The sequence below is a fragment of the Lepus europaeus genome, chromosome 15, assembly GCF_033115175.1.
Source record: "Lepus europaeus isolate LE1 chromosome 15, mLepTim1.pri, whole genome shotgun sequence".
NCBI classification, from domain to species: domain Eukaryota; kingdom Metazoa; phylum Chordata; class Mammalia; order Lagomorpha; family Leporidae; genus Lepus; species Lepus europaeus.
The window spans coordinates 93,663,906-93,685,889 of NC_084841.1; the positions used below are offsets into that span (position 1 = coordinate 93,663,906).

Here is a 21,984-nt window from a genome sequence, read left to right on the forward strand (position 1 = left end):
TGTTGTGGCTTTTGCTCTAAATTATGAGTAATGAAGGCAGATGGTAGGTGCTTTACCTTAATTTAGCATGACAGTATGGCACAGCTGGAAATTCATATGCCTTATACCTATAGCCCGACTAAATCCATACTTTTACTCTTCCTTTCCTCTCATCTGGACAATGTGCTTTGGAGGCACTGAGCATGAAAATGAGACCTTGGAGGTCCCTTGAGTATGTGGCTTCAAGCTGTTCATGTTCATGGCGGTCCTCTGAGATAAGTGTGGTTTTCTGCTTGTTGGGAGTAACATCTTTATGCTTCAGTTTCCTCATCTTCAAAGTAGGAATGCCCAGGTGTTAGGGTAAAAAAATCACATGTGCAAGATCAGTATAAAGTATTATGTGACTATGAAACAGCAAATTTAACACTTTTTAACTTGAACATTAATTCTGTGGAGGATCAACACTATTGGAGGCCTTAGAACATCCGTGCTAGAAGGAACCTACATTCTTTGTGACTCGTTAAGTCTCCTGCATTGTTTTGAGCCTTTTCGTGATGTTCAGTTTTAAGTCCACATTCAGTTCTGACCGTTGGCCAGGAGCTTGTGATCTGACCCACTGTCTCCAAAGACAGTTGAATCCTGTGGGCGTGCCCAGGTCTCTCTGCTCTGACTTGATTTCTCATTGACCTTCCTTTTGCTTTCAAAGTAGCCCTGAGTAGGTAACCCCTGTCCACTTAGTTGTAACTAAGTCTCACATCCTTTTGGTACTTTTTTGTTAATCTGTCTCCTCTGCACCTTGGTCTCTTTTTTCCACTAATTCCGCTTTTGCCAACCAAGCCACTCAGGTCTTCAAGCCTTTAAAGAAAGAGTGGCCAGAGAGTGGAAGAGAGACAGCAGAGTGAGGGTTTGGAAAACAGCATTCTCCATCCACTACCTCGAGTCCTGTTTTTCTGTTCGTCATGAGTTGGTTTCCATCGCTACTGCTTGCTACAGACAGACTGCTACAGGTAGACTGCTCAGGTAGACTGCTACAGACAGACTGCTACAGGTAGACTGCTACAGACTGCTACAGACAGACTGCTACAGGTAGACTGCTCAGGTAGACTGCTATAGGTAGACTGCTACAGACAGACTGCTACAGGTAGACTGCTACAGGTAGACTGCTACAGACAGACTGCTACAGGTAGACTGCTATAGGTAGACTGCTACAGGTAGACTGCTACAGGGAGACTGCTACAGGTAGACTGGCTCAGGTAGACTGCTACAGACAGACTGCTACAGGTAGACTGCTACAGGTAGACTGGCTCAGGTAGACTGCTACAGACAGACTGCTACAGGTAGACTGCTCAGGTAGACTGCTACAGACCGCTACAGACAGACTGCTACAGGTAGACTCCTACAGATAGTGCTGTCTTAACAGTCACCCATGATGTCTCCCTGAGCTCAGCAGCATTCTCGTAGTCATTATTCTTCGGGGACTTTTTGTGTGATGAAGTTCATTGCATCCCAATTGTGATGGCTTCTTTGACTTCAGTTTCTTTTCACGGTGTTACTCCACTGGATGTATATATTACATATTGTTTGTTCACTCATTTGTTACACCTGAGTTTTAAAAAAAAAACTTTCTTATTTAAATACTTTTTTTCATTTTATTTGAAAGGCAGACAGAGACAGCAATCTCGTGTCTGCTGGTTCTCTCCCCAAATGCCCTCAACAACCAGAGCTGCGCCAGGCCAAAGCCAGGAGCCAGGAACTCAGTCTCAGTCTCCCATGTGTTTGGCAGGGACCTGTCACCTACTACCTTCATCTGCCAGCTTCCCAAAGAGCACATTAGCAAGAAACTGATTGGAGGTGGAGCTGGGATTAGCATTCAAGTCCTGCGACGTGAGATGCAGTTGTCAAGGCTGGGTCCTAACCAGCCTGCCCTTCTTCCTTTTTTTGATTGCTTTACATTTACCCCCTTCTCACATGCAGGTTTGAGTAGTGCCCCCAAATTAGTACTTATTACACAGAAGTTCAAAGATATTAATTGGTGCGAGTGAATTTTTTCTAGTCCTTTTTTTTTTCCCTCACATTTTTCAAGTTGCGCAACTTCATTTACACCTATAACTTTTGGTTTTCCAAACTTGACAATAGTGAGAGAACTGTTGTTTTGCCGTTTGGCACCACCTTTCTTCCCATTCTCCACGTTTGTAACCTTTGTCATTCTTTATATGTAGATGATTAGCAGGACCTGTAGATTGTATATATTACCCCTCATATCTGTTTTTTAAAAATGTGTTTATTTGCGAGAGAGATTCCATCTGCTGCTGATTAAATGTCCTTAACTGGCCTCTGGCTGAAGCTGGGAGCCAGAAATGCAATCCAGGGCTCCCATGTGGGCAGCAGGAACCAAATTGCTTGAGCCATCGCTGCTGCCTCCCAGTATCTGCATTAGCAGGGAGCTGAAATCCAGAGCCAGAACAAGATTTCCAAGCCCAGCACTTGGATCTGGGGCTTGGGCAGCTTAGCTGCCAGGCTAGACCCCTGCCCCTCATTTCTGTGTTCTTCTTGATGCCACCATTCTAGATGAGCTCTTCACCCCCTTCATGCTCCCTTGCTTGCCTTTAAAACACCTGTTCCTCGTACCAGTCCTTCTGGGTGACTGCCAGATGGATGTGAAATTGTCCTGTACTGATGCTGTTTTGCCATGTGAGTTTTGCAAACTCCTTAGGCTAGCAAGTCCAAACCGTTCTTCCCCCTTCCTTTGTTCTAATTCTGTGGAGTGTTTATGGTCCCCTTAGCATGCTGCATGCTCTCCTGTTTCTGTGGCTGTATTCTGTTTGCACCGCGTTCCTTACTACAGAAAATAGAGCGTTGCAGAGTTGTATCAGAGTGGCCCTCCTCTGCTAATTGTTAATGACTGCAGGAAATGAAAAATGCAACGAGGAGAGGGTGTGACTCTTTTTTTTTTTTTTTGTGACAGGCAGAGTGGATAGTGAGAGAGAGAGACAGAGAGAAAGGTCTTCCTTTTTGCCTTTCGTTCACCCCCCAATGGCCACCGCGGCCGGCGCATCGCGCTGATCCGAAGCCAGGAGCCAGGTGCTTCTCCTGGTCTCCCATGGGGTGCAGGGCCCAAGCACTTGGACCATCCTCCACTACACTCCCGGGTGAGTGGTGTGGGGACAGTCGAAAGGCCGAGCAGCACTCCAGACTGTTCCTCTTCCTACAGGGCTTGTCCTTCCCACGTGTTCCAGCTCATTTATGTGAAACAAAGCCGTCATAATGTGCTGAGGTGTCATGTTTATTCTGTGTGTTATTGACTGGGAGATGTCATCATTTGAGATCAGATGTTGTCAGGAATGGCCAAGAAAATTATCTTGTTTTAGTTAGTTATTTTGATGGACAAGCGTTTTTTCTCTGTGTTTGTTCTTTTCTGAAATCTATTTGAGGAGTATTTTGAGTAAAGGCTTTTTATGAAAAAATTTTTGTCCCAGATATACCTATAACACAGTTACCTTTTAATAATGCTGTATATCCCCTATTTTAATTCTTTCATATTCTTTACCCAATGTAAAGGGGGAAACTTTTTATATAAAATAGTGGAGAAAAAACTCAGGAATGTAAACCTCATTGTGTCAGTAAGGGATTCATGTTTATATCACTGCATGCTGCTTTTAACTGATAAAATTAAGTTATAGTCTGCTCGTGGTGGAAATTACGTGCTGAACGTGTGGCGACAATTTTATTTAAAGTAAGGTTTTTAAGGTTTCCAGGGTTCTTTCTTGAACCTAGGCTTCAGTGTTCTTTTAACCAAGTGGTATATTAGCGTGCTCTTGCATACTAGCGTTATTTTAGCTTTCGCCTTGTTATTTCGCTCTTCACACCTCAACTGTGACTGTACTATTTCGTCTGTAGTGTGTGTGTACCACCTGCTGAAGATTTAGATAATCTAGAGTTAAGACTTTAAGCATTTTAAATGATATTTGTTATTTTGAATTTTCCTTGTATAAACAGCATTTTAGTTAACTAAATATAAAGTATTTCCAGTGCTGGCACTTATTAACACATTAATATTAAGAACATTCCCATATTTGAACCAAAATTGAAACTGCTATGTGTACTAGGTATGAAAAAATTAATATCATCTGTGTGTAGTAGTGTTTAAGGTGGTCCTGCCAGTTGTCTTTATCTGGTTGTATGTGTCTTAAACTCGGTTTTTCTGTTTTTGAGAAGTGCAAAAAAACTAATGAGAGACCATAAGTGTTCCAAGGAGCAGTCGCTGGTATTGAGCCCAATGTCCCAATGTCAGTAAATGTTAAAATTTGCCTTAATAAAAGATCTTGGTGGATAAAGATCTTTTATGTGATAGATTCTTGGGGATAAAGTAATTTTGGCCTGTAACATGGAGTTGTTCATACAGGTGAAAGGAATTTTTTTCTGGCTGTCTTTCTATTCTATGTGAGAAATAGGAAACAAGTTTTAGTATGTTTTTACAAATATTTATGTAAGTTGCAGTTACATAACGCCTGTGACTGTTGAAGAATAGTGGTTTTTACTCTTATATACCTCTCCAATTTATGTGTTCACTTGAGCCTTTTACAACAGAGTGATGCCATAAGCAAACCTTTTTTACTGAAGTAGGTGTAATCTAGTAGGGAAAGAATTGTTTTTAGTAGTTGTGAATTATTTTCATATTCAAAGAAGTCTCAATTTACTAGCAATGCACTTATATTTTAAAGTACAAGTTCAAGTGTTGCCTTCAGATTTTTAAAATTGATGACTTGAAGGAAAGAGAGGCATTAAATTGTCCTTGGTTGGTAATTCTAATTGAAAATACTCTGATTGAAGGTATTGCGCAAGTATCTTGCCCTGTGAGGCTAGAAATTAGCCTTGAATTGTTGTTGATTTCAAAGCACAGTGTGGGTTTCACAGACTTTGCATGCTGTTTATCCTGTTTTATAGCTTTAAATTTCAAACTATTTTATAATGATTTCCTCATAGGAATCATATTTGATGCCTATCATGTCAGGTTTTTTCTGTGTGCCTTTTTTTAATTAAGCATGGAAATGAACATAATCCATAAAAAAATCTATACAGGTATATTACATATACTTGTATTATTTGGAGCTTAATAAATATTTTCAGAATCCTTTATTTATTACTTGAAATGAAGTATGTTAAATACAAATCAGTTTCTTGACCCTGTGACTTTGTATTTCATTTTGAAAATGTTGATGTGTTGAGGTGTGTAATCGAATATCAGAGAAACAAAATGGAGATTGGAGAATGATGAACCGATTACTAGGTATTTTTGGTAGTGAGATTTTAAGACCAGTTACTGTTGTCCTTATAAAAGTCTAATACAGTCACTCAGCTGTTAAAAACCTAATCCTCTATTTTAAAAAAATATACAAAAACAAATTGTCTATCTTTCTGCCTGATCTCTTCTGAAGTACTAACACAATGGAAACAGTGGGTGATCTGTCAGTGTGTTTGGTTTGTCAATGATGGTTTTGTATAAATATTGGGAGGGCAAGAAATAAAATTCACACAGTAAAATATGATTTCATCTGCCTTTTCCCTGCAGCTCCATGGCTCATGCCGCGGTGTGAAATTCTCATTTTACACACTTTGCAGGCGGAGCACATGAATTATGCATTGAGCAAGAAAAATCTCCTGCCTCAAGTCCTATATGCATTTATCCAGGTTCTGTCTCTATTACCAAGATGAATTGCAAATGGAGAAATGTTTGATGGAATAGAGCTCTTAACTTCTTTGTTTAGAATTCAGATTTTTATTTTTATAGTGAATCCTTTAAGTATGAAAATGTTGTGAACTTACTATGGATTTTTTAAGATGAAAAATGAAATAAAAGAAGAGAAGAATGCCAAACACATCATGAAGCATTTTATCACCTTGATTCAGAATGCAAGGTTTTTTCCATTCAGTAGAAATAACCATTATCTGTTGGCTAATGTTGTGTTTCAGTCCCTGGTGATTCATCGTTCTCAGAAAGCCAGTGGAATTCTGTCCTTCTCCAAACCCTTTTGTCTTTCTGATCTAGGCCTCTCATCAGAGATTATGCCAATTCCACATGCAGCTCTGTTCTGTGTTCTGTGTGGCCTGATGTGTATTTAATAGATACCATTACACACTCTTGGCTATGAAGTAGAAAATAAGGTATAGACTTGCCTTCAGCTTTCACTTCGTCTTGATTTGATAGGTTTCTAATTTTTCAGGTGGGGAGGTTATAGTTCTATAAAGACAGTCACGCACCGCTGTAGCTCATAGGAAGCTCCTCCCGTAGTGCTCCGCACAGCATTTGGATAAAGTCGTATGATGACACGCTCTTTCTGTTACATGGTCTTGCTCCACGGGAATGATGCTCTGGTTGAGGTGCTATTTTCATTCTAAATCTGGTTTCATTTACCTGCAGCTTTTAAATTTCACCTCAAAGCCGTTATTCCCCCGTACCAGCCCCCTTCATCCCGTGACCCACTCAGGCCTAGGCATTACTCATTTGAAGAGTGGGGAAGGGGCGGATACTGACTGTGTTGTTACTAAACAAGGAAAGAAAATCAAAACCTCTCTGTGTGATTTGGAGTTTTCAGTGGCAGAAATAACTACATTGAGGAAGAAAACCAATGCCTGATCTTTAGTTAGTATTTATTGTACATTATTTTATCCTGAAAATAATTTTGTGAGTATTGGCATAAGGAAAAACAGAAATAGAGCTTTTAAATCATCCGGATTTTACACAGCGTACAGTTTGCCTGGTACTCCTGTCACGTGTGTGCTGTTCTGAGCGCTCTGATGCCGTGTCAGCTTTAGTAGTGGAAGTGTGCCTTCTGCTTCAGTGGGGCCTTCCTGAGTACTCAAAAATATCGGGAGGAGCTCGCGGTAACAGAAGGTGTCGTACAGCTCCCCCAGTAGGTGGTAGGCTATCGGGAGTAACTCGCGGTAACAGAAGGTGTCGTACAGCTCCCCCAGTAGATGGTAGGCTATCGGGAGTAACTCGCGGTAACAGAAGGTGTCGTACAGCTCCCCCAGTAGATGGTAGGCTATCTGGAGGAACTCGCGGTAACAGAAGGTGTCGTACAGCTCCCCCAGTAGATGGTAGGCTATCGGGAGTAACTCGCGGTAACAGAAGTTGTCGTACAGCTCCCCCAGTAGATGGTAGGCTATCGGGAGGAACTCGCGGTAACAGAAGGTGTCGTACAGCTCCCCCATAGGTGGTAGGCTATCGGGAGTAACTCGCGGTAACAGAAGGTGTCGTACAGCTCCCCCAGTAGGTGGTAGGCTATCTGGAGGAACTCGCGGTAACAGAAGTTGTCGTACAGCTCCCCCAGTAGGTGGTAGGCTATCTGGAGGAACTCGCGGTAACAGAAGGTGTCGTACAGCTCCCCCAGTAGATGGTAGGCTATCGGGAGGAACTCGCGGTAACAGAAGGTGTCGTACAGCTCCCCCAGTAGATGGTAGGCTATCGGGAGGAACTCGCGGTAACAGAAGGTGTCGTACAGCTCCCCCAGTAGGTGGTAGGCTATCTGGAGTAACTCGCGGTAACAGAAGGTGTCGTACAGCTCCCCCAGTAGATGGTAGGCTATCGGGAGTAGCTCGCGGTAACAGAAGTTGTCGTACAGCTCCCCCAGTAGATGGTAGGCTATCTGGAGGAACTCGCGGTAACAGAAGGTGTCGTACAGCTCCCCCATAGGTGGTAGGCTATCTGGAGTAATTCGCGGTAACAGAAGGTGTGGTACAGCTCCCCCAGTAGATGGTAGGCTATCGGGAGGAACTCGCGGTAACAGAAGTTGTCGTACAGCTCCCCCATAGGTGGTAAGCTATCTGGAGGAACTCGCGGTAACAGAAGGTGTCGTACAGCTCCCCCAGTAGGTGGTAGGCTATCTGGAGTAATTCGCGGTAACAGAAGGTGTCGTACAGCTCCCCCAGTAGATGGTAAGCTATCGGGAGTAACTCGCGGTAACAGAAGTTGTCGTACAGCTCCCCCAGTAGATGGTAAGCTATCTGGAGGAACTCGCGGTAACAGAAGGTGTGGTACAGCTCCCCCAGTAGATGGTAGGCTATCTGGAGTAACTCGCGGTAACAGAAGTTGTCGTACAGCTCCCCCAGTAGGTGGTAAGCTATCGGGAGTAACTCGCGGTAACAGAAGGTGTCGTACAGCTCCCCCAGTAGATGGTAAGCTATCGGGAGGAACTCGCGGTAACAGAAGTTGTCGTACAGCTCCCCCAGTAGATGGTAAGCTATCGGGAGTAACTCGCGGTAACAGAAGGTGTCGTACAGCTCCCCCAGTAGATGGTAGGCTATCTGGAGTAACTCGCGGTAACAGAAGTTGTCGTACAGCTCCCCCATAGGTGGTAAGCTATCTGGAGTAGCTCGCGGTAACAGAAGGTGTCGTACAGCTCCCCCAGTAGATGGTAGGCTATCTGGAGGAACTCGCGGTAACAGAAGGTGTCGTACAGCTCCCCCAGTAGATGGTAGGCTATCTGGAGGAACTCGCGGTAACAGAAGGTGTCGTACAGCTCCCCCAGTAGGTGGTAGGCTATCTGGAGTAACTCGCGGTAACAGAAGTTGTCGTACAGCTCCCCCAGTAGATGGTAAGCTATCAGGAGGAACTCGCGGTAACAGAAGGTGTCGTACAGCTCCCCCAGTAGGTGGTAAGCTCTCTGGAGTAACTCGCGGTAACAGAAGGTGTGGTACAGCTCCCCCAGTAGATGGTAAGCTATCTGGAGGAACTCGCGGTAACAGAAGGTGTCGTACAGCTCCCCCAGTAGATGGTAAGCTATCGGGAGTAACTCGCGGTAACAGAAGTTGTCGTACAGCTCCCCCAGTAGATGGTAGGCTATCTGGAGGAACTCGCGGTAACAGAAGTTGTCGTACAGCTCCCCCAGTAGATGGTAAGCTATCTGGAGTAACTCGCAGTAACAGAAGGTGTCGTACAGCTCCCCCAGTAGGTGGTAAGCTTCTGGAGTAACTCGCGGTAACAGAAGTTGTCGTACAGCTCCCCCAGTAGGTGGTAAGCTCTCTGGAGTAACTCGCGGTAACAGAAGGTGTCGTACAGCTCCCCCAGTAGATGGTAGGCTCTCTGGAGTAACTCGCGGTAACAGAAGGTGTCGTACAGCTCCCCCATAGGTGGTAAGCTATCTGGAGGAACTCGCAGTAACAGAAGGTGTCGTACAGCTCCCCCAGTAGGTGGTAAGCTATCTGGAGTAACTCGCAGTAACAGAAGGTGTCGTACAGCTCCCCCAGTAGGTGGTAAGCTCTCTGGAGTAACTCGCGGTAACAGAAGTTGTCGTACAGCTCCCCCAGTAGGTGGTAAGCTCTCTGGAGTAACTCACGGTAACAGAAGGTGTCGTACAGCTCCCCCAGTAGATGGTAGGCTCTCTGGAGTAACTCGCGGTAACAGAAGTTGTCGTACAGCTCCCCCAGTAGATGGTAAGCTCTCTGGAGTAACTCGCGGTAACAGAAGGTGTCGTACAGCTCCCCCAGTAGATGGTAGGCTATCTGGAGGAACTCGCGGTAACAGAAGTTGTCGTACAGCTCCCCCAGTAGATGGTAGGCTATCTGGAGGAACTCGCGGTAACAGAAGTTGTCGTACAGCTCCCCCAGTAGATGGTAGGCTATCTGGAGGAACTCGCGGTAACAGAAGTTGTCGTACAGCTCCCCCAGTAGATGGTAGGCTATCTGGAGGAACTCGCGGTAACAGAAGGTGTCGTACAGCTCCCCCAGTAGATGGTAGGCTATCTGGAGTAACTCGCGGTAACAGAAGTTGTCGTACAGCTCCCCCAGTAGGTGGTAAGCTATCTGGAGTAACTCGCGGTAACAGAAGTTGTCGTACAGCTCCCCCAGTAGATGGTAAGCTCTCTGGAGTAACTCGCGGTAACAGAAGGTGTCGTACAGCTCCCCCAGTAGGTGGTAAGCTCTCTGGAGTAACTCGCGGTAACAGAAGTTGTCGTACAGCTCCCCCAGTAGATGGTAGGCTATCGGGAGGAACTCGCGGTAACAGAAGTTGTCGTTCAGCTCCCCCAGTAGATGGTAGGCTATCTGGAGTAACTCGCGGTAACAGAAGTTGTTGTACAGCTCCCCCAGTAGATGGTAGGCTATCTGGAGGAACTCGCGGTAACAGAAGGTGTCGTACAGCTCCCCCAGTAGATGGTAAGCTATCGGGAGGAACTCGCGGTAACAGAAGGTGTCGTACAGCTCCCCCAGTAGATGGTAGGCTATCTGGAGGAACTCGCGGTAACAGAAGTTGTCGTACAGCTCCCCCAGTAGATGGTAGGCTATCTGGAGGAACTCGCGGTAACAGAAGTTGTCGTACAGCTCCCCCAGTAGATGGTAGGCTATCTGGAGGAACTCGCGGTAACAGAAGTTGTCGTACAGCTCCCCCAGTAGATGGTAGGCTATCTGGAGTAACTCGCGGTAACAGAAGGTGTCGTACAGCTCCCCCAGTAGATGGTAGGCTATCTGGAGTAACTCGCGGTAACAGAAGTTGTCGTACAGCTCCCCCAGTAGATGGTAGGCTATCTGGAGGAACTCGCGGTAACAGAAGTTGTCGTACAGCTCCCCCAGTAGATGGTAAGCTCTCTGGAGTAACTCGCGGTAACAGAAGTTGTCGTACAGCTCCCCCAGTAGGTGGTAAGCTCTCTGGAGGAACTCGCGGTAACAGAAGTTGTCGTACAGCTCCCCCAGTAGATGGTAGGCTATCTGGAGGAACTCGCGGTAACAGAAGGTGTCGTACAGCTCCCCCAGTAGATGGTAGGCTATCTGGAGTAACTCGCGGTAACAGAAGTTGTCGTACAGCTCCCCCAGTAGATGGTAGGCTATCTGGAGGAACTCGCGGTAACAGAAGGTGTCGTACAGCTCCCCCAGTAGATGGTAGGCTATCTGGAGGAACTCGCGGTAACAGAAGTTGTCGTACAGCTCCCCCATAGGTGGTAAAAAGCTATTAGGAGGCAGAGACCAGGTCTGTTTCTGTTGCTTAGCTCAGATTCTGAAAAATATTTAAAATTCAATACCTATTTGTTGAATTAATAAATTATTAAATAAAATTTTGTAAAAAGTTAAGTTTGAGGCTTTAATTTAGCTTAAGTACAAAAGTATAGATTATAATGATAAATAACTTTGACCCAAATACATGTGTTTAATAATAGTGTTCTTTGTTGGTCTATTGATACTGCTACTCATTATTACACTTAATGCATACTTTTTGTTATTATCAAAGATCTATGAATCTTTTCTGAATCTCTAACTAAACTGTGAACACCTCAGACTTACAGAAATCGTACAAGGGTATTTCAAAGAAGTTCATGGGCAAATGAAATCAGAAGATAATGCACGCTTTCTGTGTATTCTTTGAAGTTACCTTATGTCTTAGTCTGTGGTTGTAAACGTTGCCTTGAGGAGAGCAGATTGTGGTGGGGGCTCCCTGAGTGCAGGTGTGCTGCAGCATAGCTCCCTCTACAACACAGTGGAGAGAGTAAGCGAGCCTTGTAACCTGAAGACCAGGAACCTGGCAGTGCCATGACAGAACCCAGTGCTGAAAGATCGAATAGCGTGTTCAGTGCCCATCGCGGATGACTTCAGAAGAGGCTGACCTGACACCCAATCGTGGACCGCTGCAGAGCTACACATTTGCTATTTCTCTGTCTTAAGAAAACTCACTTTAAAATTAGTTTCAGGAATTTCAGGAATGTTTACTTTCTACTAAAGAGCTGCATTACATTTTTGTATTAGTAAAATGTTGGCAAGTTGTAAATTATTACTTACCTTTAAGTTTCCTTTCAAAGGGCCTATGTAATCTTCAAACACAAACTGTCATGAAATCGTTTACATTTTGTATATAAGGCAAGAAGTACTATATACCAACTGAGGCAGAACTTTGCTTCAAAAAACATTTCCATGTGACCATGCAGAAACCTAATTTGTTTGTTTGTAAGACCAGGCAGAGGGAAAAAAGGTTTGGAACATTAAGAGCTACTTCATATGCTTTTAAAACCGAACATGCAATAAATGAAATATCTGTTATTTTATAGGAGAAAGAAGGAAGACCAAAGCAAGCTAGAAGTGCTCTTCCCAAAGATGTCTCACTTCTAGATCTAGATGATTGTAAGTCTGGTAATTTAACATCTTTCCTCTGTGCTTATAGGACTTGTTTTTAATTTTTATTTATTTATTTGAAAGGCAAAACAATAAAGAGAGGGAGAAACAAAGATCCCCCATCTGCTGGTTCATGCCCCAGTTAACTACAACAGCCTGAGCTGGGTCTGTCTGAAGCCAGGAGCCCGGAACTCCATCTGGTTCCCCCACTTGCATACAGGGGCCCAAGCACCTGGGCCATCCTCCACTGCCTTCCCAGGGCGCTAGCAGGGAGCTGGATCAGAAGCGGAGCAGCTGGGACTCGAACTGGTGCTCCCACAGGAAATGTTGGTGTCATAAGTGGTGGCTTAACCCTCTGCACCGCAATGCCAGCCCAATGGAATATTTTAAGTTTTTGTAGTACCTCTCATTTATATGTCTCAAAATATATCAACTTCTGTGGAGAAAGATTTATAGATGAATAAGGCAAGAAAATGTTAGGAATTGATGGAATTAGCATGTTTCATCTATCCAGTTTATTGATTTTGTATCACACGAATAATTGTAGTCACGTATGACTACGGTATACGTATGAATATACCGAATTTGTTTTAAAATCTTTTGCTTTAGTTGTTTATACTTGTTTTGCTAAGTAATTCTCCATATCTCAGAGCGTCTGCTTTGTGAAATGCAGATTTTAGGGAGTGACACCTCTAACGCGTAGAGCTAGGGAGTAGCAGGTAAGTAGGCATGGAAACAGCATCACTGCCTTCCACTTGCACAGTTCTGCTAACAGGAGCAGGCTACCTGCCGTTGTCTGTAACTATTAAAAATCTTTGTCCCAGCAACTCCAACTCTGAGAGCTCAGAGTCCTTCAGACATCACCTGCTGTGCGAAGAAATGCAGGCACACACACCATCTCCCGTTAAATCCCCCCCGACCTGTGAGAGAGGAAGCCAGCCTCGCTCTAGGGGAAGACTGACAAGTGAGGTTCACGAGCACTGAGCCAGTCATCTTTCAGTGTGTGACCTTGTTAGGCTGGTAGGAAGCACGGCTATATTCTGATGTTCTTCTACAGGAAATGTAAGCCGTGTCGTTACACCATTAGAATATAGCAGACAGTGAAGTCTTTAAGATTTCTGTTAGCCAACAGTAATCGTGTTTCCCATAGCCTTGTGCTCTGTGATAGCGAGTTGTTGAATGTGTTGTGTTAGAGGCCGCACAGTGGAGTGGCAGAGGGAACAATGGAGCTAAGCTGAGTTTGAATCCCGTCCTATTCCTTTATAGCTGTGTAACCTAGGGCACTTTATTTAACTCTCTGTGCTTTACTATACAATTGGGTTAATGCTGACATCTATTTAGGGTCATTCAGTTCTGGAAAGACGGAATGATACAATACATGTAAAAGGTTCAAAGTTGTGTCTGGCACGTGATGGGTGTTTCACATGGGTTAGTGATGACGACCTGGTGATGATGATGTACGAAGTTACCTTTAGCAAGTTACGTGTCTGGCATGTTAAGTCATTATATATGGCACTTTACGTTTTCTTAAAAACTTTGATCAGAAGAATAATTGTGTGATTATTGCATTAAATTTACTTCAGCTAAGAAAATTGTTTCATAGAAATAGCTTGTGGCCGGCACCGTGGCTCACTTGGCTAATCCTCCGCCTGCGGTGCTGGCATCCCATATGGGCGCCAGGTTCTAGTCCTGGCTGCTCCTCTTCCAGTCCAGCTCTCTGCTGTGGCCCGGGAGTGCAGTGGAGGATGGCCCAAGAGCTCGGGCCCTGCACCCGCATGGGAGACCAGGAGGAAGCACCTGGCTGCTGGTTTCAGATAGGCGTAGCACCAGCGTAGCGGCCATTTGGGGGGGGGGTGAACCAACGGAAGGAAGACCTTTTTCTCTGTCTCTCTCTCACTATCTATAACTCTCGCTGTCTAACTCTGCCTGTCAGGAAAAAAAAAAAAAAAAGTAATAGCGTGTAATCCTGAGGCCCTGGGTTACTATTCTGTTGCACCAGTTCAGATTCTCCCCTGTGCAAATCTTCTCTCCAGATTGGCATACTGAGATTATGTTTCATTACTGCTTCTTTCTCTCTGTATCATACACATTCTGTTTTGTGCCACAGTCTTAATAACTTGTTAAATAACTTTCTGATTATACTTTATACCATTGTAATAAATTCTGTTCAACAGATTTACTGTTGTTGGAATTTTAACTTCTTTTTTTTTTTTGCTATTGTAATCAGTGAAGCAATATGTATTATATCCATAACTTTTCCCTTAAGATAAATTTCTAGTAGTAGAATTGCTAGTACAAAGACCTTGAAGGATTTTTATCTGAACTTGTCTTCCAGAAAGCTTTTATCAGATTATGCAGTGTTCATACAGTTTCAGTCTGCCTTTTTGAATTGCTTAGGACCAGAAATGTTTTAGATTTTAGACTTTTTTTTTTCATATTTTGGAATATTTGCATAATCTTTGCCAGTTGACCTTCTCTGATCTGAAAATCCAAAATCCAAAATGCTTCAGCATCCGAAACCTTTTAAGTGTCGTATTTGGGCTCACAGAGTTCAAGATTTCAGATGTTTGGATTACGGATGCTTAGCCTGTATGAGAGTGCAAATTTCTCTTACCCACACCAATGCAGGATTTTGTATCTTAAAAATACCTTTTCCAGTTTGATGGGTGGAATGGTATCTCATTTTAATTTGTATGCCATGGTATTAAACAAAACATCAAGCCATTTTATTTATTTATTTATTTTAAAAAAGATTTACTTATTTGAATGTCAGGGTTACAGAGAGAGAAGGAAAGACACAGAGAGATTGATCCTCCATTCTCTGGTTCACTCCCCAAGTGCCTGCAACGGTCAGGGCTGAGCCAGGCCAAAGCCAAGAGCCAGGAGCTTCTTCGTGTCTCCCATGTTAGTACAGGGGCCCAAACACTTAGGCCATTCTCCGTTGCTTTTCCCCAGCCATTAGCAGGGAGCTGGATCAGAAGAGGGCCAGCCAGGCACGAACCGGTGCCCATATGCATGCCAGTTTTGGAAGCAGTGGCTCTACCACCATACCATAACGCAGCCAGCCCTGCCGTTTTGTTTCTAACACGTTAATTAAGTTCTGACCTCACACTCCCCTCAGGCGAACTCTTCAGTGCCACCTTTCATCTTACTATTCCTTAATCGCCTCTTTTATTCCAAAGCCTTTGCTTCTGATGTTAAAGGCCTGTCTTTTTTTTTTTTTTTTTTTTTTGAAGAGTGGAACTTGCCTGTGATATAAATTTGTCTCTAGTCCCTTGTCTTTGAATCAGAGGCTGTTTCTCACTAAACTTGCTATTCCTTGCATGGGCATCTAAAATTCTGAATGCGTGTACAATGGACAGAGAGTGGCTGGGTGGGTGAATGGTCAAACAAACTAACAAATCTGCCTTTAAAACTCACCGGAGGGGCTGAAGCTGTGGCACAGAAGGCTAAGGTGCTGTTTGGGAATGCCTGTGTCCCGTATCAGAGTGCCAGTTCCCTCTGCTCTGCTTCCCGCCCAGCTTCCTGCTAGTATCACCTGAGAAGCAGTAGAAGATGGCCCTGCCTCCCAGAGGATAGAGTTCTTGGTCCCCGGCTTCCGCCTGGCCTAGACCTGGCTGGAATATCTCTCTGTCTCTGTCTCTGTTTCTTTGTGTGTGTGTGTGTGTGTGTGACTCTGCTTTCAGCGGGATACACAGCAGACTCATAAAATGGCAGATGTCCTAAATAGCACTCTGGCCTCAGAATCAGCCCTTAAGGCATTTGGATCTGGCTGAAGAGCCCATGAGAGTATTTTAGGCATGGAAAGCCAAGACACTCTGGAAAAAAAAAAAAAAGAAAAAGAAAGACCTAAATGAAAGATCTCTGCGAGTGAGATCCCAGGAAAGAACGGACCATCAAAGGAGGTACCTTTCTCTGAAGGGAGGACAGAACTTCCACTTTAACTATGACCTTGTCTAAATAAGATCGGAGCTGGCAAACTCAAAAAAAAGGCTTCCATAGCCTTGGCAACTCATGACAAGAGCCTAGAGTGATTACTGATGCCATAAACAAGAGTGTCAATTGTTAAGTCAGCAACAGGAGTCACTGTGCACTTACTCCTCATGTAGGATCTCTGTTCTTAATGTGCTATACAATGTGAATTAATGCTATAACTAGTACTCAAACAGTACTTTACACTTTGTGTTTCTGTGTGGGTGCAAACTGTTGAAATCTTTACTTAATATATGCTTAATTGATCTTCTGTATATAAAGAGAATTGAAAATGAATCTTGATATGAATGGAATGGGAGAGGGAGCGGGAGAGGGGAGGGTTGCGGGTGGGAGGGAATTTATGGGGGGGGGGCACTGTAATCCATAAGCTGTTTTTTGGAAATTTATATTTATTAAATAAAAGTTAAAAAAAAAAAACTTACCAGAAAAGTGTTATATTGCATAGACAGGCAAAATGCTCTTTTCTAAGTTAGCAGAAGTAGTTTTTAAATTCTGTTGTGATTCTGCCACTCACTTTTCTTCTGGCCTTGGCCTGAATCTTCTTGTGCCTCATTTTCAAAATTTTTTATATAAATCACCCATTTAAATATTTTTGTAAGAATTGTCATACTATTTTTAAAAAAGATTTATTTATTTTTACTTGAAAGTCAGAGTTACACAGAGAAGGAAGGAGAGACAGAGAGAGAGAGGGGTCTTCCATCCATTGGTTCACTCTGCAGTTGGCCACCATGCCTGGAGCTGCACCAATCCAGAATCAGGAGCCAGGAGCTTCTTCCAGGTCTCCCACGTGGGTGCAGGGTTCTGCTGCTCTCCCAGGCCACAGCAGAGAGCTGGATGGAAAGTAGAGCGGCGGGACTAGAACCTGCACCCAGATGGGATTCTGGCACTGCAGGTGGTGGCTTTACCGCTACGGCACGGCACCGCCCCATAAATCCCTTTAAAGCCTTCTCACTGCCTGTCCCTGGCTTTAAGTCCTCTTACCTCGTTCCTGAACGGTTGTCGGTTTGTCCTCTCGCAGGCTCTGCTGTTCTGCCTTCTGCCCCGTACAGCACCCTGTGATTAAGCACCTTGCCACATTCATCTTGTCGTTCCACTGCTTGGTGACCGTTGTACAGCTTCCTCGGTTTACAGCATAAATCCAGTCCCCTTGGGTCTCCCGTCTGCCTCCCCTGAGCCTTCGTTTGTGGCGTTCTCTCTCTGAACGGCACCTTGTCTTCTTCCTTCCCTCTTGTTCAAGCCCTGTCCTCACTGGAGAGCTGGCTCTTCAGGGAGCCTCGCCTCACACCGTGTCCCGTGTGTGGCGCGTGCTCAGTGCACGGCGTGTCTGTCAGGTCTGAGGAGACCTGGCTGTGAGCAGAACTAGGACTCCATTCCCTCCCCACCCCTCCTCCACGCTGCTTTTCCTGTGGTCCATGTGGAGGTGTTATTTAAATTTCCTTTGGAAGTTTTCTTCTTTGGAAATATTGTTTATGGACTGTGTTGTTGTTTTTACTTTTTTCAATAATTATTTTTTTTAAACTAGACTTTAAATTACTTGAAGACAGGGTTTAGGATTTTAAGTTACGTGAACTTTTTTTTTCTCTCTGTTGCTGTCTTGTTCAAAAAGTAATTGTGAATGCATAAATATTCTACCTCATTGAGACTAAAATGAAAAATATGCTTTGAAAAGGGATAACAAATTACGTAAAAGCTATCCCATTTACAGTGCTATTTTTGAGTAGGAATTTCTTGGAAGCTAATACTCTGTCCACATTTTAACGTACTTCATTCAATAAAAATTGAGAAGTAACTAGCCACTAAAAGTTAATAAGTAATGGTGTGTTCACACCAACTTGCGGAGATGAGAGCGTGTGAAGACATAGGAAGCGCAGTCACAGAGGTTTGCTCACGTGTCCCTGTGAAGCAGCATCTGTGTGCTGTGTTGAGGTGCAGGCCAGGGTCTCTCACATGGATGCAGGAGCCCAAGCACTTGGGCCATCTTCTACTGCTTTCCCAGGCCATAGCAGAGAGCCGGATCGGAAGTGGAACAGCCAGGACTAGAACTAGAATCTGATATACGATGCCATCCTATAGGTGGTGCCTTAACCCTGCTGTGCCACAACACCAGACTTGACTCTGAGAGGGCCTGCTGAGGCTGGATATCGGCTACACCGGCTACACCTGCGCTGTGCAGGATGGTGTCTGCCAGCCACTTGTAATGTACGCAAACATAAATTAATGAGAGTTTAAAATGCATCTCCTTCGTCATGGTAGCCATGTTTCAAGGGCACGTTAGACATGTGTGGCTGGTGCCACCATGTTGAAGCACACAGATGTAGAACATTTCCATTATCATAGAAACTTCTCTTAGACGTGGCTGAGCTACTCCGTTGAGGACTCTGTGCACCTGGTTAAGGTTGGTGGACTTGTTTCTTAGAGGTGATCATGCTGAGCCTTTGAAGGGTCTTCAGCAGAAGTCTCATGGTCAGATTTGCATTTCCAAAGGTTCAGGGGGCTGGCTTTGTGGCACTGTGAGTTAAGCCATTGTTTGCATTGCCAGCAGTCCAAATTAGAGTGCCTGTTCCAGTCCTTTGTTCACTCCTGCTCCAACTTCCTGCTAATGTACTTGAGAAGGCAACCCAAGATGTCCCAAGTATTTGGGCACCTTCCACCCACATGGAAGACCCAGATGGAACTCCTGGCTTGGACTTGACCCAACCTCGCTGCTGTGGCACTTTGGGGAGTATACCAGTGAATTGAAGATCTCTCCCTCTCCCCCTCCCCCTCCCCTCCACCCCCCTCCCCTCCTCCTCTGCATTACTCTGCCCTTAAAATAAAATAAACATATCTTAAAAGAGAACAGTTTTCTAACTTACAGGTATCTATTCTCAAGTTCACGGCAGTTTTAGAATCAGTATAACATTTCTGTCTAGCACATAGCTTTTACTGACAAAGTATAATTAGAAGAGAATTAGGTAGCCCAGACCCCTAATTAGGTTGAGTGGAGAATAAAGTAGAGAAAGGATTTAATCATCTTGGTAACACTTCTAACTCATTTGGAGAACTCTCTTGAAAGCTCTTGTTTCTATTAGTGTGGAAAAATGTTTCTTCACCTTTTTTGTTTAGTGGAATTACTGGGTGATAAATGTGAGTAGTAATATTATGTGATAAAAATTTTCAAGAGCTATTATTCAAGATATTGGTATCCTTCTTTTGTTATAGGATTTGCTATTATGTTTGGAAAGCTAAGACTAATAACTGCCATGACTTGATAATAACTTGACTAAATCACGATGTTAAATAGAATTGTCATACATTTATTAATCAGAGTAATTTAATTAGATTTACTAACAAAATAAAAATGTTGCTTTTAATAATGTGAATTAAATTTCCATGCACATTTGCTAATTTGGGTCCTTTTTTTTTTTATATAGTTAACTCAGTATCCACTCCAGTTGCACTTCCCACACCAGTTCTTTCTCCAAGCTTGAGAGCTGATCTTGAAGGTTTAAATTTATCAACTACTTCATCAGTCATCAATGTAAGTTATTTTAAAAATATGATAGTTCAGTATTCATATGATGCCTTTGTATCTTTTTCATTAAAATGTAAATAATTGAAGTAGATTCTTAATCTTGAACAGTTATTCCTCTAATAAGTCTAGTTTTAATTTTGTAAATAGTTTTTTAATTTGCTCCACTGAAACCATTTTCTTATCAGTTCACTTCTACGTGTTATCCACATTTAATTGCCATGAGTCCATTTTTCTCTGGCATTGTTATAAGCCTGTAATATACAAGGGTGCTCTGCACACTAAGGCAGTTTGTGTGTGGTCATGCGTCACTTAACACAAGACCCTTTCTGAGAAGGGTGCTGCTGGTGATTTCTTTCTGGTGTGAACATGGTGGAGTGTGATTACACAAACTAAGAAAGCTGTTATGTCACTAAGCAGCACAAGCTTATGGGACACCATCACGTGTTTGTTGTGCTGTAGACTGAGATACAGTTATGTTCCTGAATTCTGGCATAAAGAATTGGGGTCTGTATTAGCAGGCTTTCGTTCCCAGAGTCATCCTGTTCCAACTACAATGCTTGTTCACCATAAGCCACTAAAACTTTATGACTGTTTTATTTAGAAGTCCAAAAATGTCTTTCTCTTTGTGTTATCTTCATTTACTTATAGCATTGGTGTCTTTTTGAAGAAATTCTTTAGTGTTACTTATAGAATGTGACTTGAAGTAGGGTGAGAGACCTGTCTATCACAAAGTAATGCCAGAATCATCAAGCTGTCATAGTATCTGAAGCTACAATTACTTTTGTGTGTAGGCGTGTTACATCCACTGACCGTTCACTCTAAGTCAGGCCTGCTGCTTGGGGTCTGTAATCTGTTGGTAGGTGTGACTGTCGGTGAATTTGTTGTCAGGATTCTGACATACAGAGAGAGAGAATAGAAAGGCACTGGGCAGGCTTACATGGCTTGGGTAGTACTGGTGTATCAGGGTTGCCAGTCCTGGCAGGGTACACAGTCCGTAACCTTAGCTGCCGGGAAGTGGAGCTTGCTCCTGCCGGAAATGGTCAACAAGAGTGGCCAGTTCTTGTACTCATTTATTTTTACCAAAAAACTCCTTCAGAGCAAATATGATACCAAGGCCATGCAATGAAATACTGAAAATCACTACTTAAATTTCTGTTATATCTTATTCAACTCACTTAGAAAGTTCAAGTGAAAACTGTAAAGCCAGGATGTTCTTTTTAAGTAGAAAAAGAGATTATATCTTAGCCCCTGAAAAATGAAGAATCCGAATGATGTGTGTGGGGGAGGGTTGTTGTGTAGCAGGCTAAGCCACCCCCTGCAACACTGACTTCCCATGTGAGAACCCAGCTTAAAGAAAAAGGGACCCCAGCTGCTCCACTTGCCATCCAGCTCCCTGCTAAAGTGCCTAGGAAACCAGCAGAAAAGGCCCCAAATCCTTGGGTCCCTGCCACCCACATGCAGTACCCAGATGGAGTTCTGGGCCCCTGGCTTCAGCCTGGTCCAGTCCTTGCCATGGCTGCCACTGGGGAGTGAACCAGAAGATGAAAGCTCTCTCTTAGTTTCTTCTCTCTTCTGTCTGTATCCCCATTTGTCTCTCTCTAACTCTGCCTTTCCAATAAATAAATTAATGTTTAAAAAACAAACAAAAACCTGCAGATGTGGTAGGCAGGAAGGTAGTGGATAAAGAGCTCACGTCTGGTATCACAGGTCCAAGGTACAGATCCCCACTTTACCGCTTACTCGCTGTACATGACCTTGGCAAATTGGTGGGTAGCATTTCTGCACCTCAGTTTCCTGTAAGGTTAGTGCCTGCCTCTCAAGATCGTTGTGAGATTAATGTCGCGATACATGTAAAGCTCTTGCAGGAGTGACTGATGGACGCTTTGTAGTCTTGGCGATTACTGTTATCTTCAGAAGTGATATGTTAGGTGATAGGTGAACCTCGAATGTTCTCTCAGAATTTGTTAGCTGTAAGAGAACTGTGGCTCAGGTTAGTAAAGCTCGTAGTAAGTGTCATTGATCGACAGTAGTTGGAAGATTCCCCCTGCTCTGCGAAGGCAGCACGAAGTGCCAGGGTGTTTGGGTGGATGCAGTAAGCCCCCAGCATTCAGCCCCTGCAAAGCACCTCTCTCTGGAGTTTTGGAGGATTTTGCTGATTTCTGTTTTTTCAATTAAAGGAAGCCTGTAATCCCATTTTGTGGGATAATTTGTTGGTTTCTCTGTATCTGTCCATCCATCCATCCATGCTTGCGGAAATGTCATATTTTCCCTGGTTAATCTACTTCAGGTGTATGATTTGTGCACAAATTGTTGATTTCCTTTTTGTTCTTTTCTGTAATGTTTAACTGTTTTAAAATAAATGCTAGTGAACTTTGAAAATTAAAGTGGGCCAAGGTAAAGAAACA

At 43.7% G+C, this 21,984-nt stretch overlaps 1 protein-coding gene across 2 annotated transcripts in view; it reads left to right on the forward strand.

Moving 5' to 3' along the window:
• Window positions 1–21,984, forward strand: part of AP3B1 (adaptor related protein complex 3 subunit beta 1) — a 288,775-nt gene that overhangs the window by 189,713 nt on the left and 77,078 nt on the right. For both annotated transcript variants that reach the window (XM_062212530.1, XM_062212531.1), the window contains exons 21-22: window positions 12,009–12,081; window positions 19,479–19,585. In XM_062212530.1, the coding sequence (XP_062068514.1) occupies window positions 12,009–12,081; window positions 19,479–19,585 (180 nt within the window). The remainder of the gene's footprint in view (window positions 1–12,008; window positions 12,082–19,478; window positions 19,586–21,984) is intronic.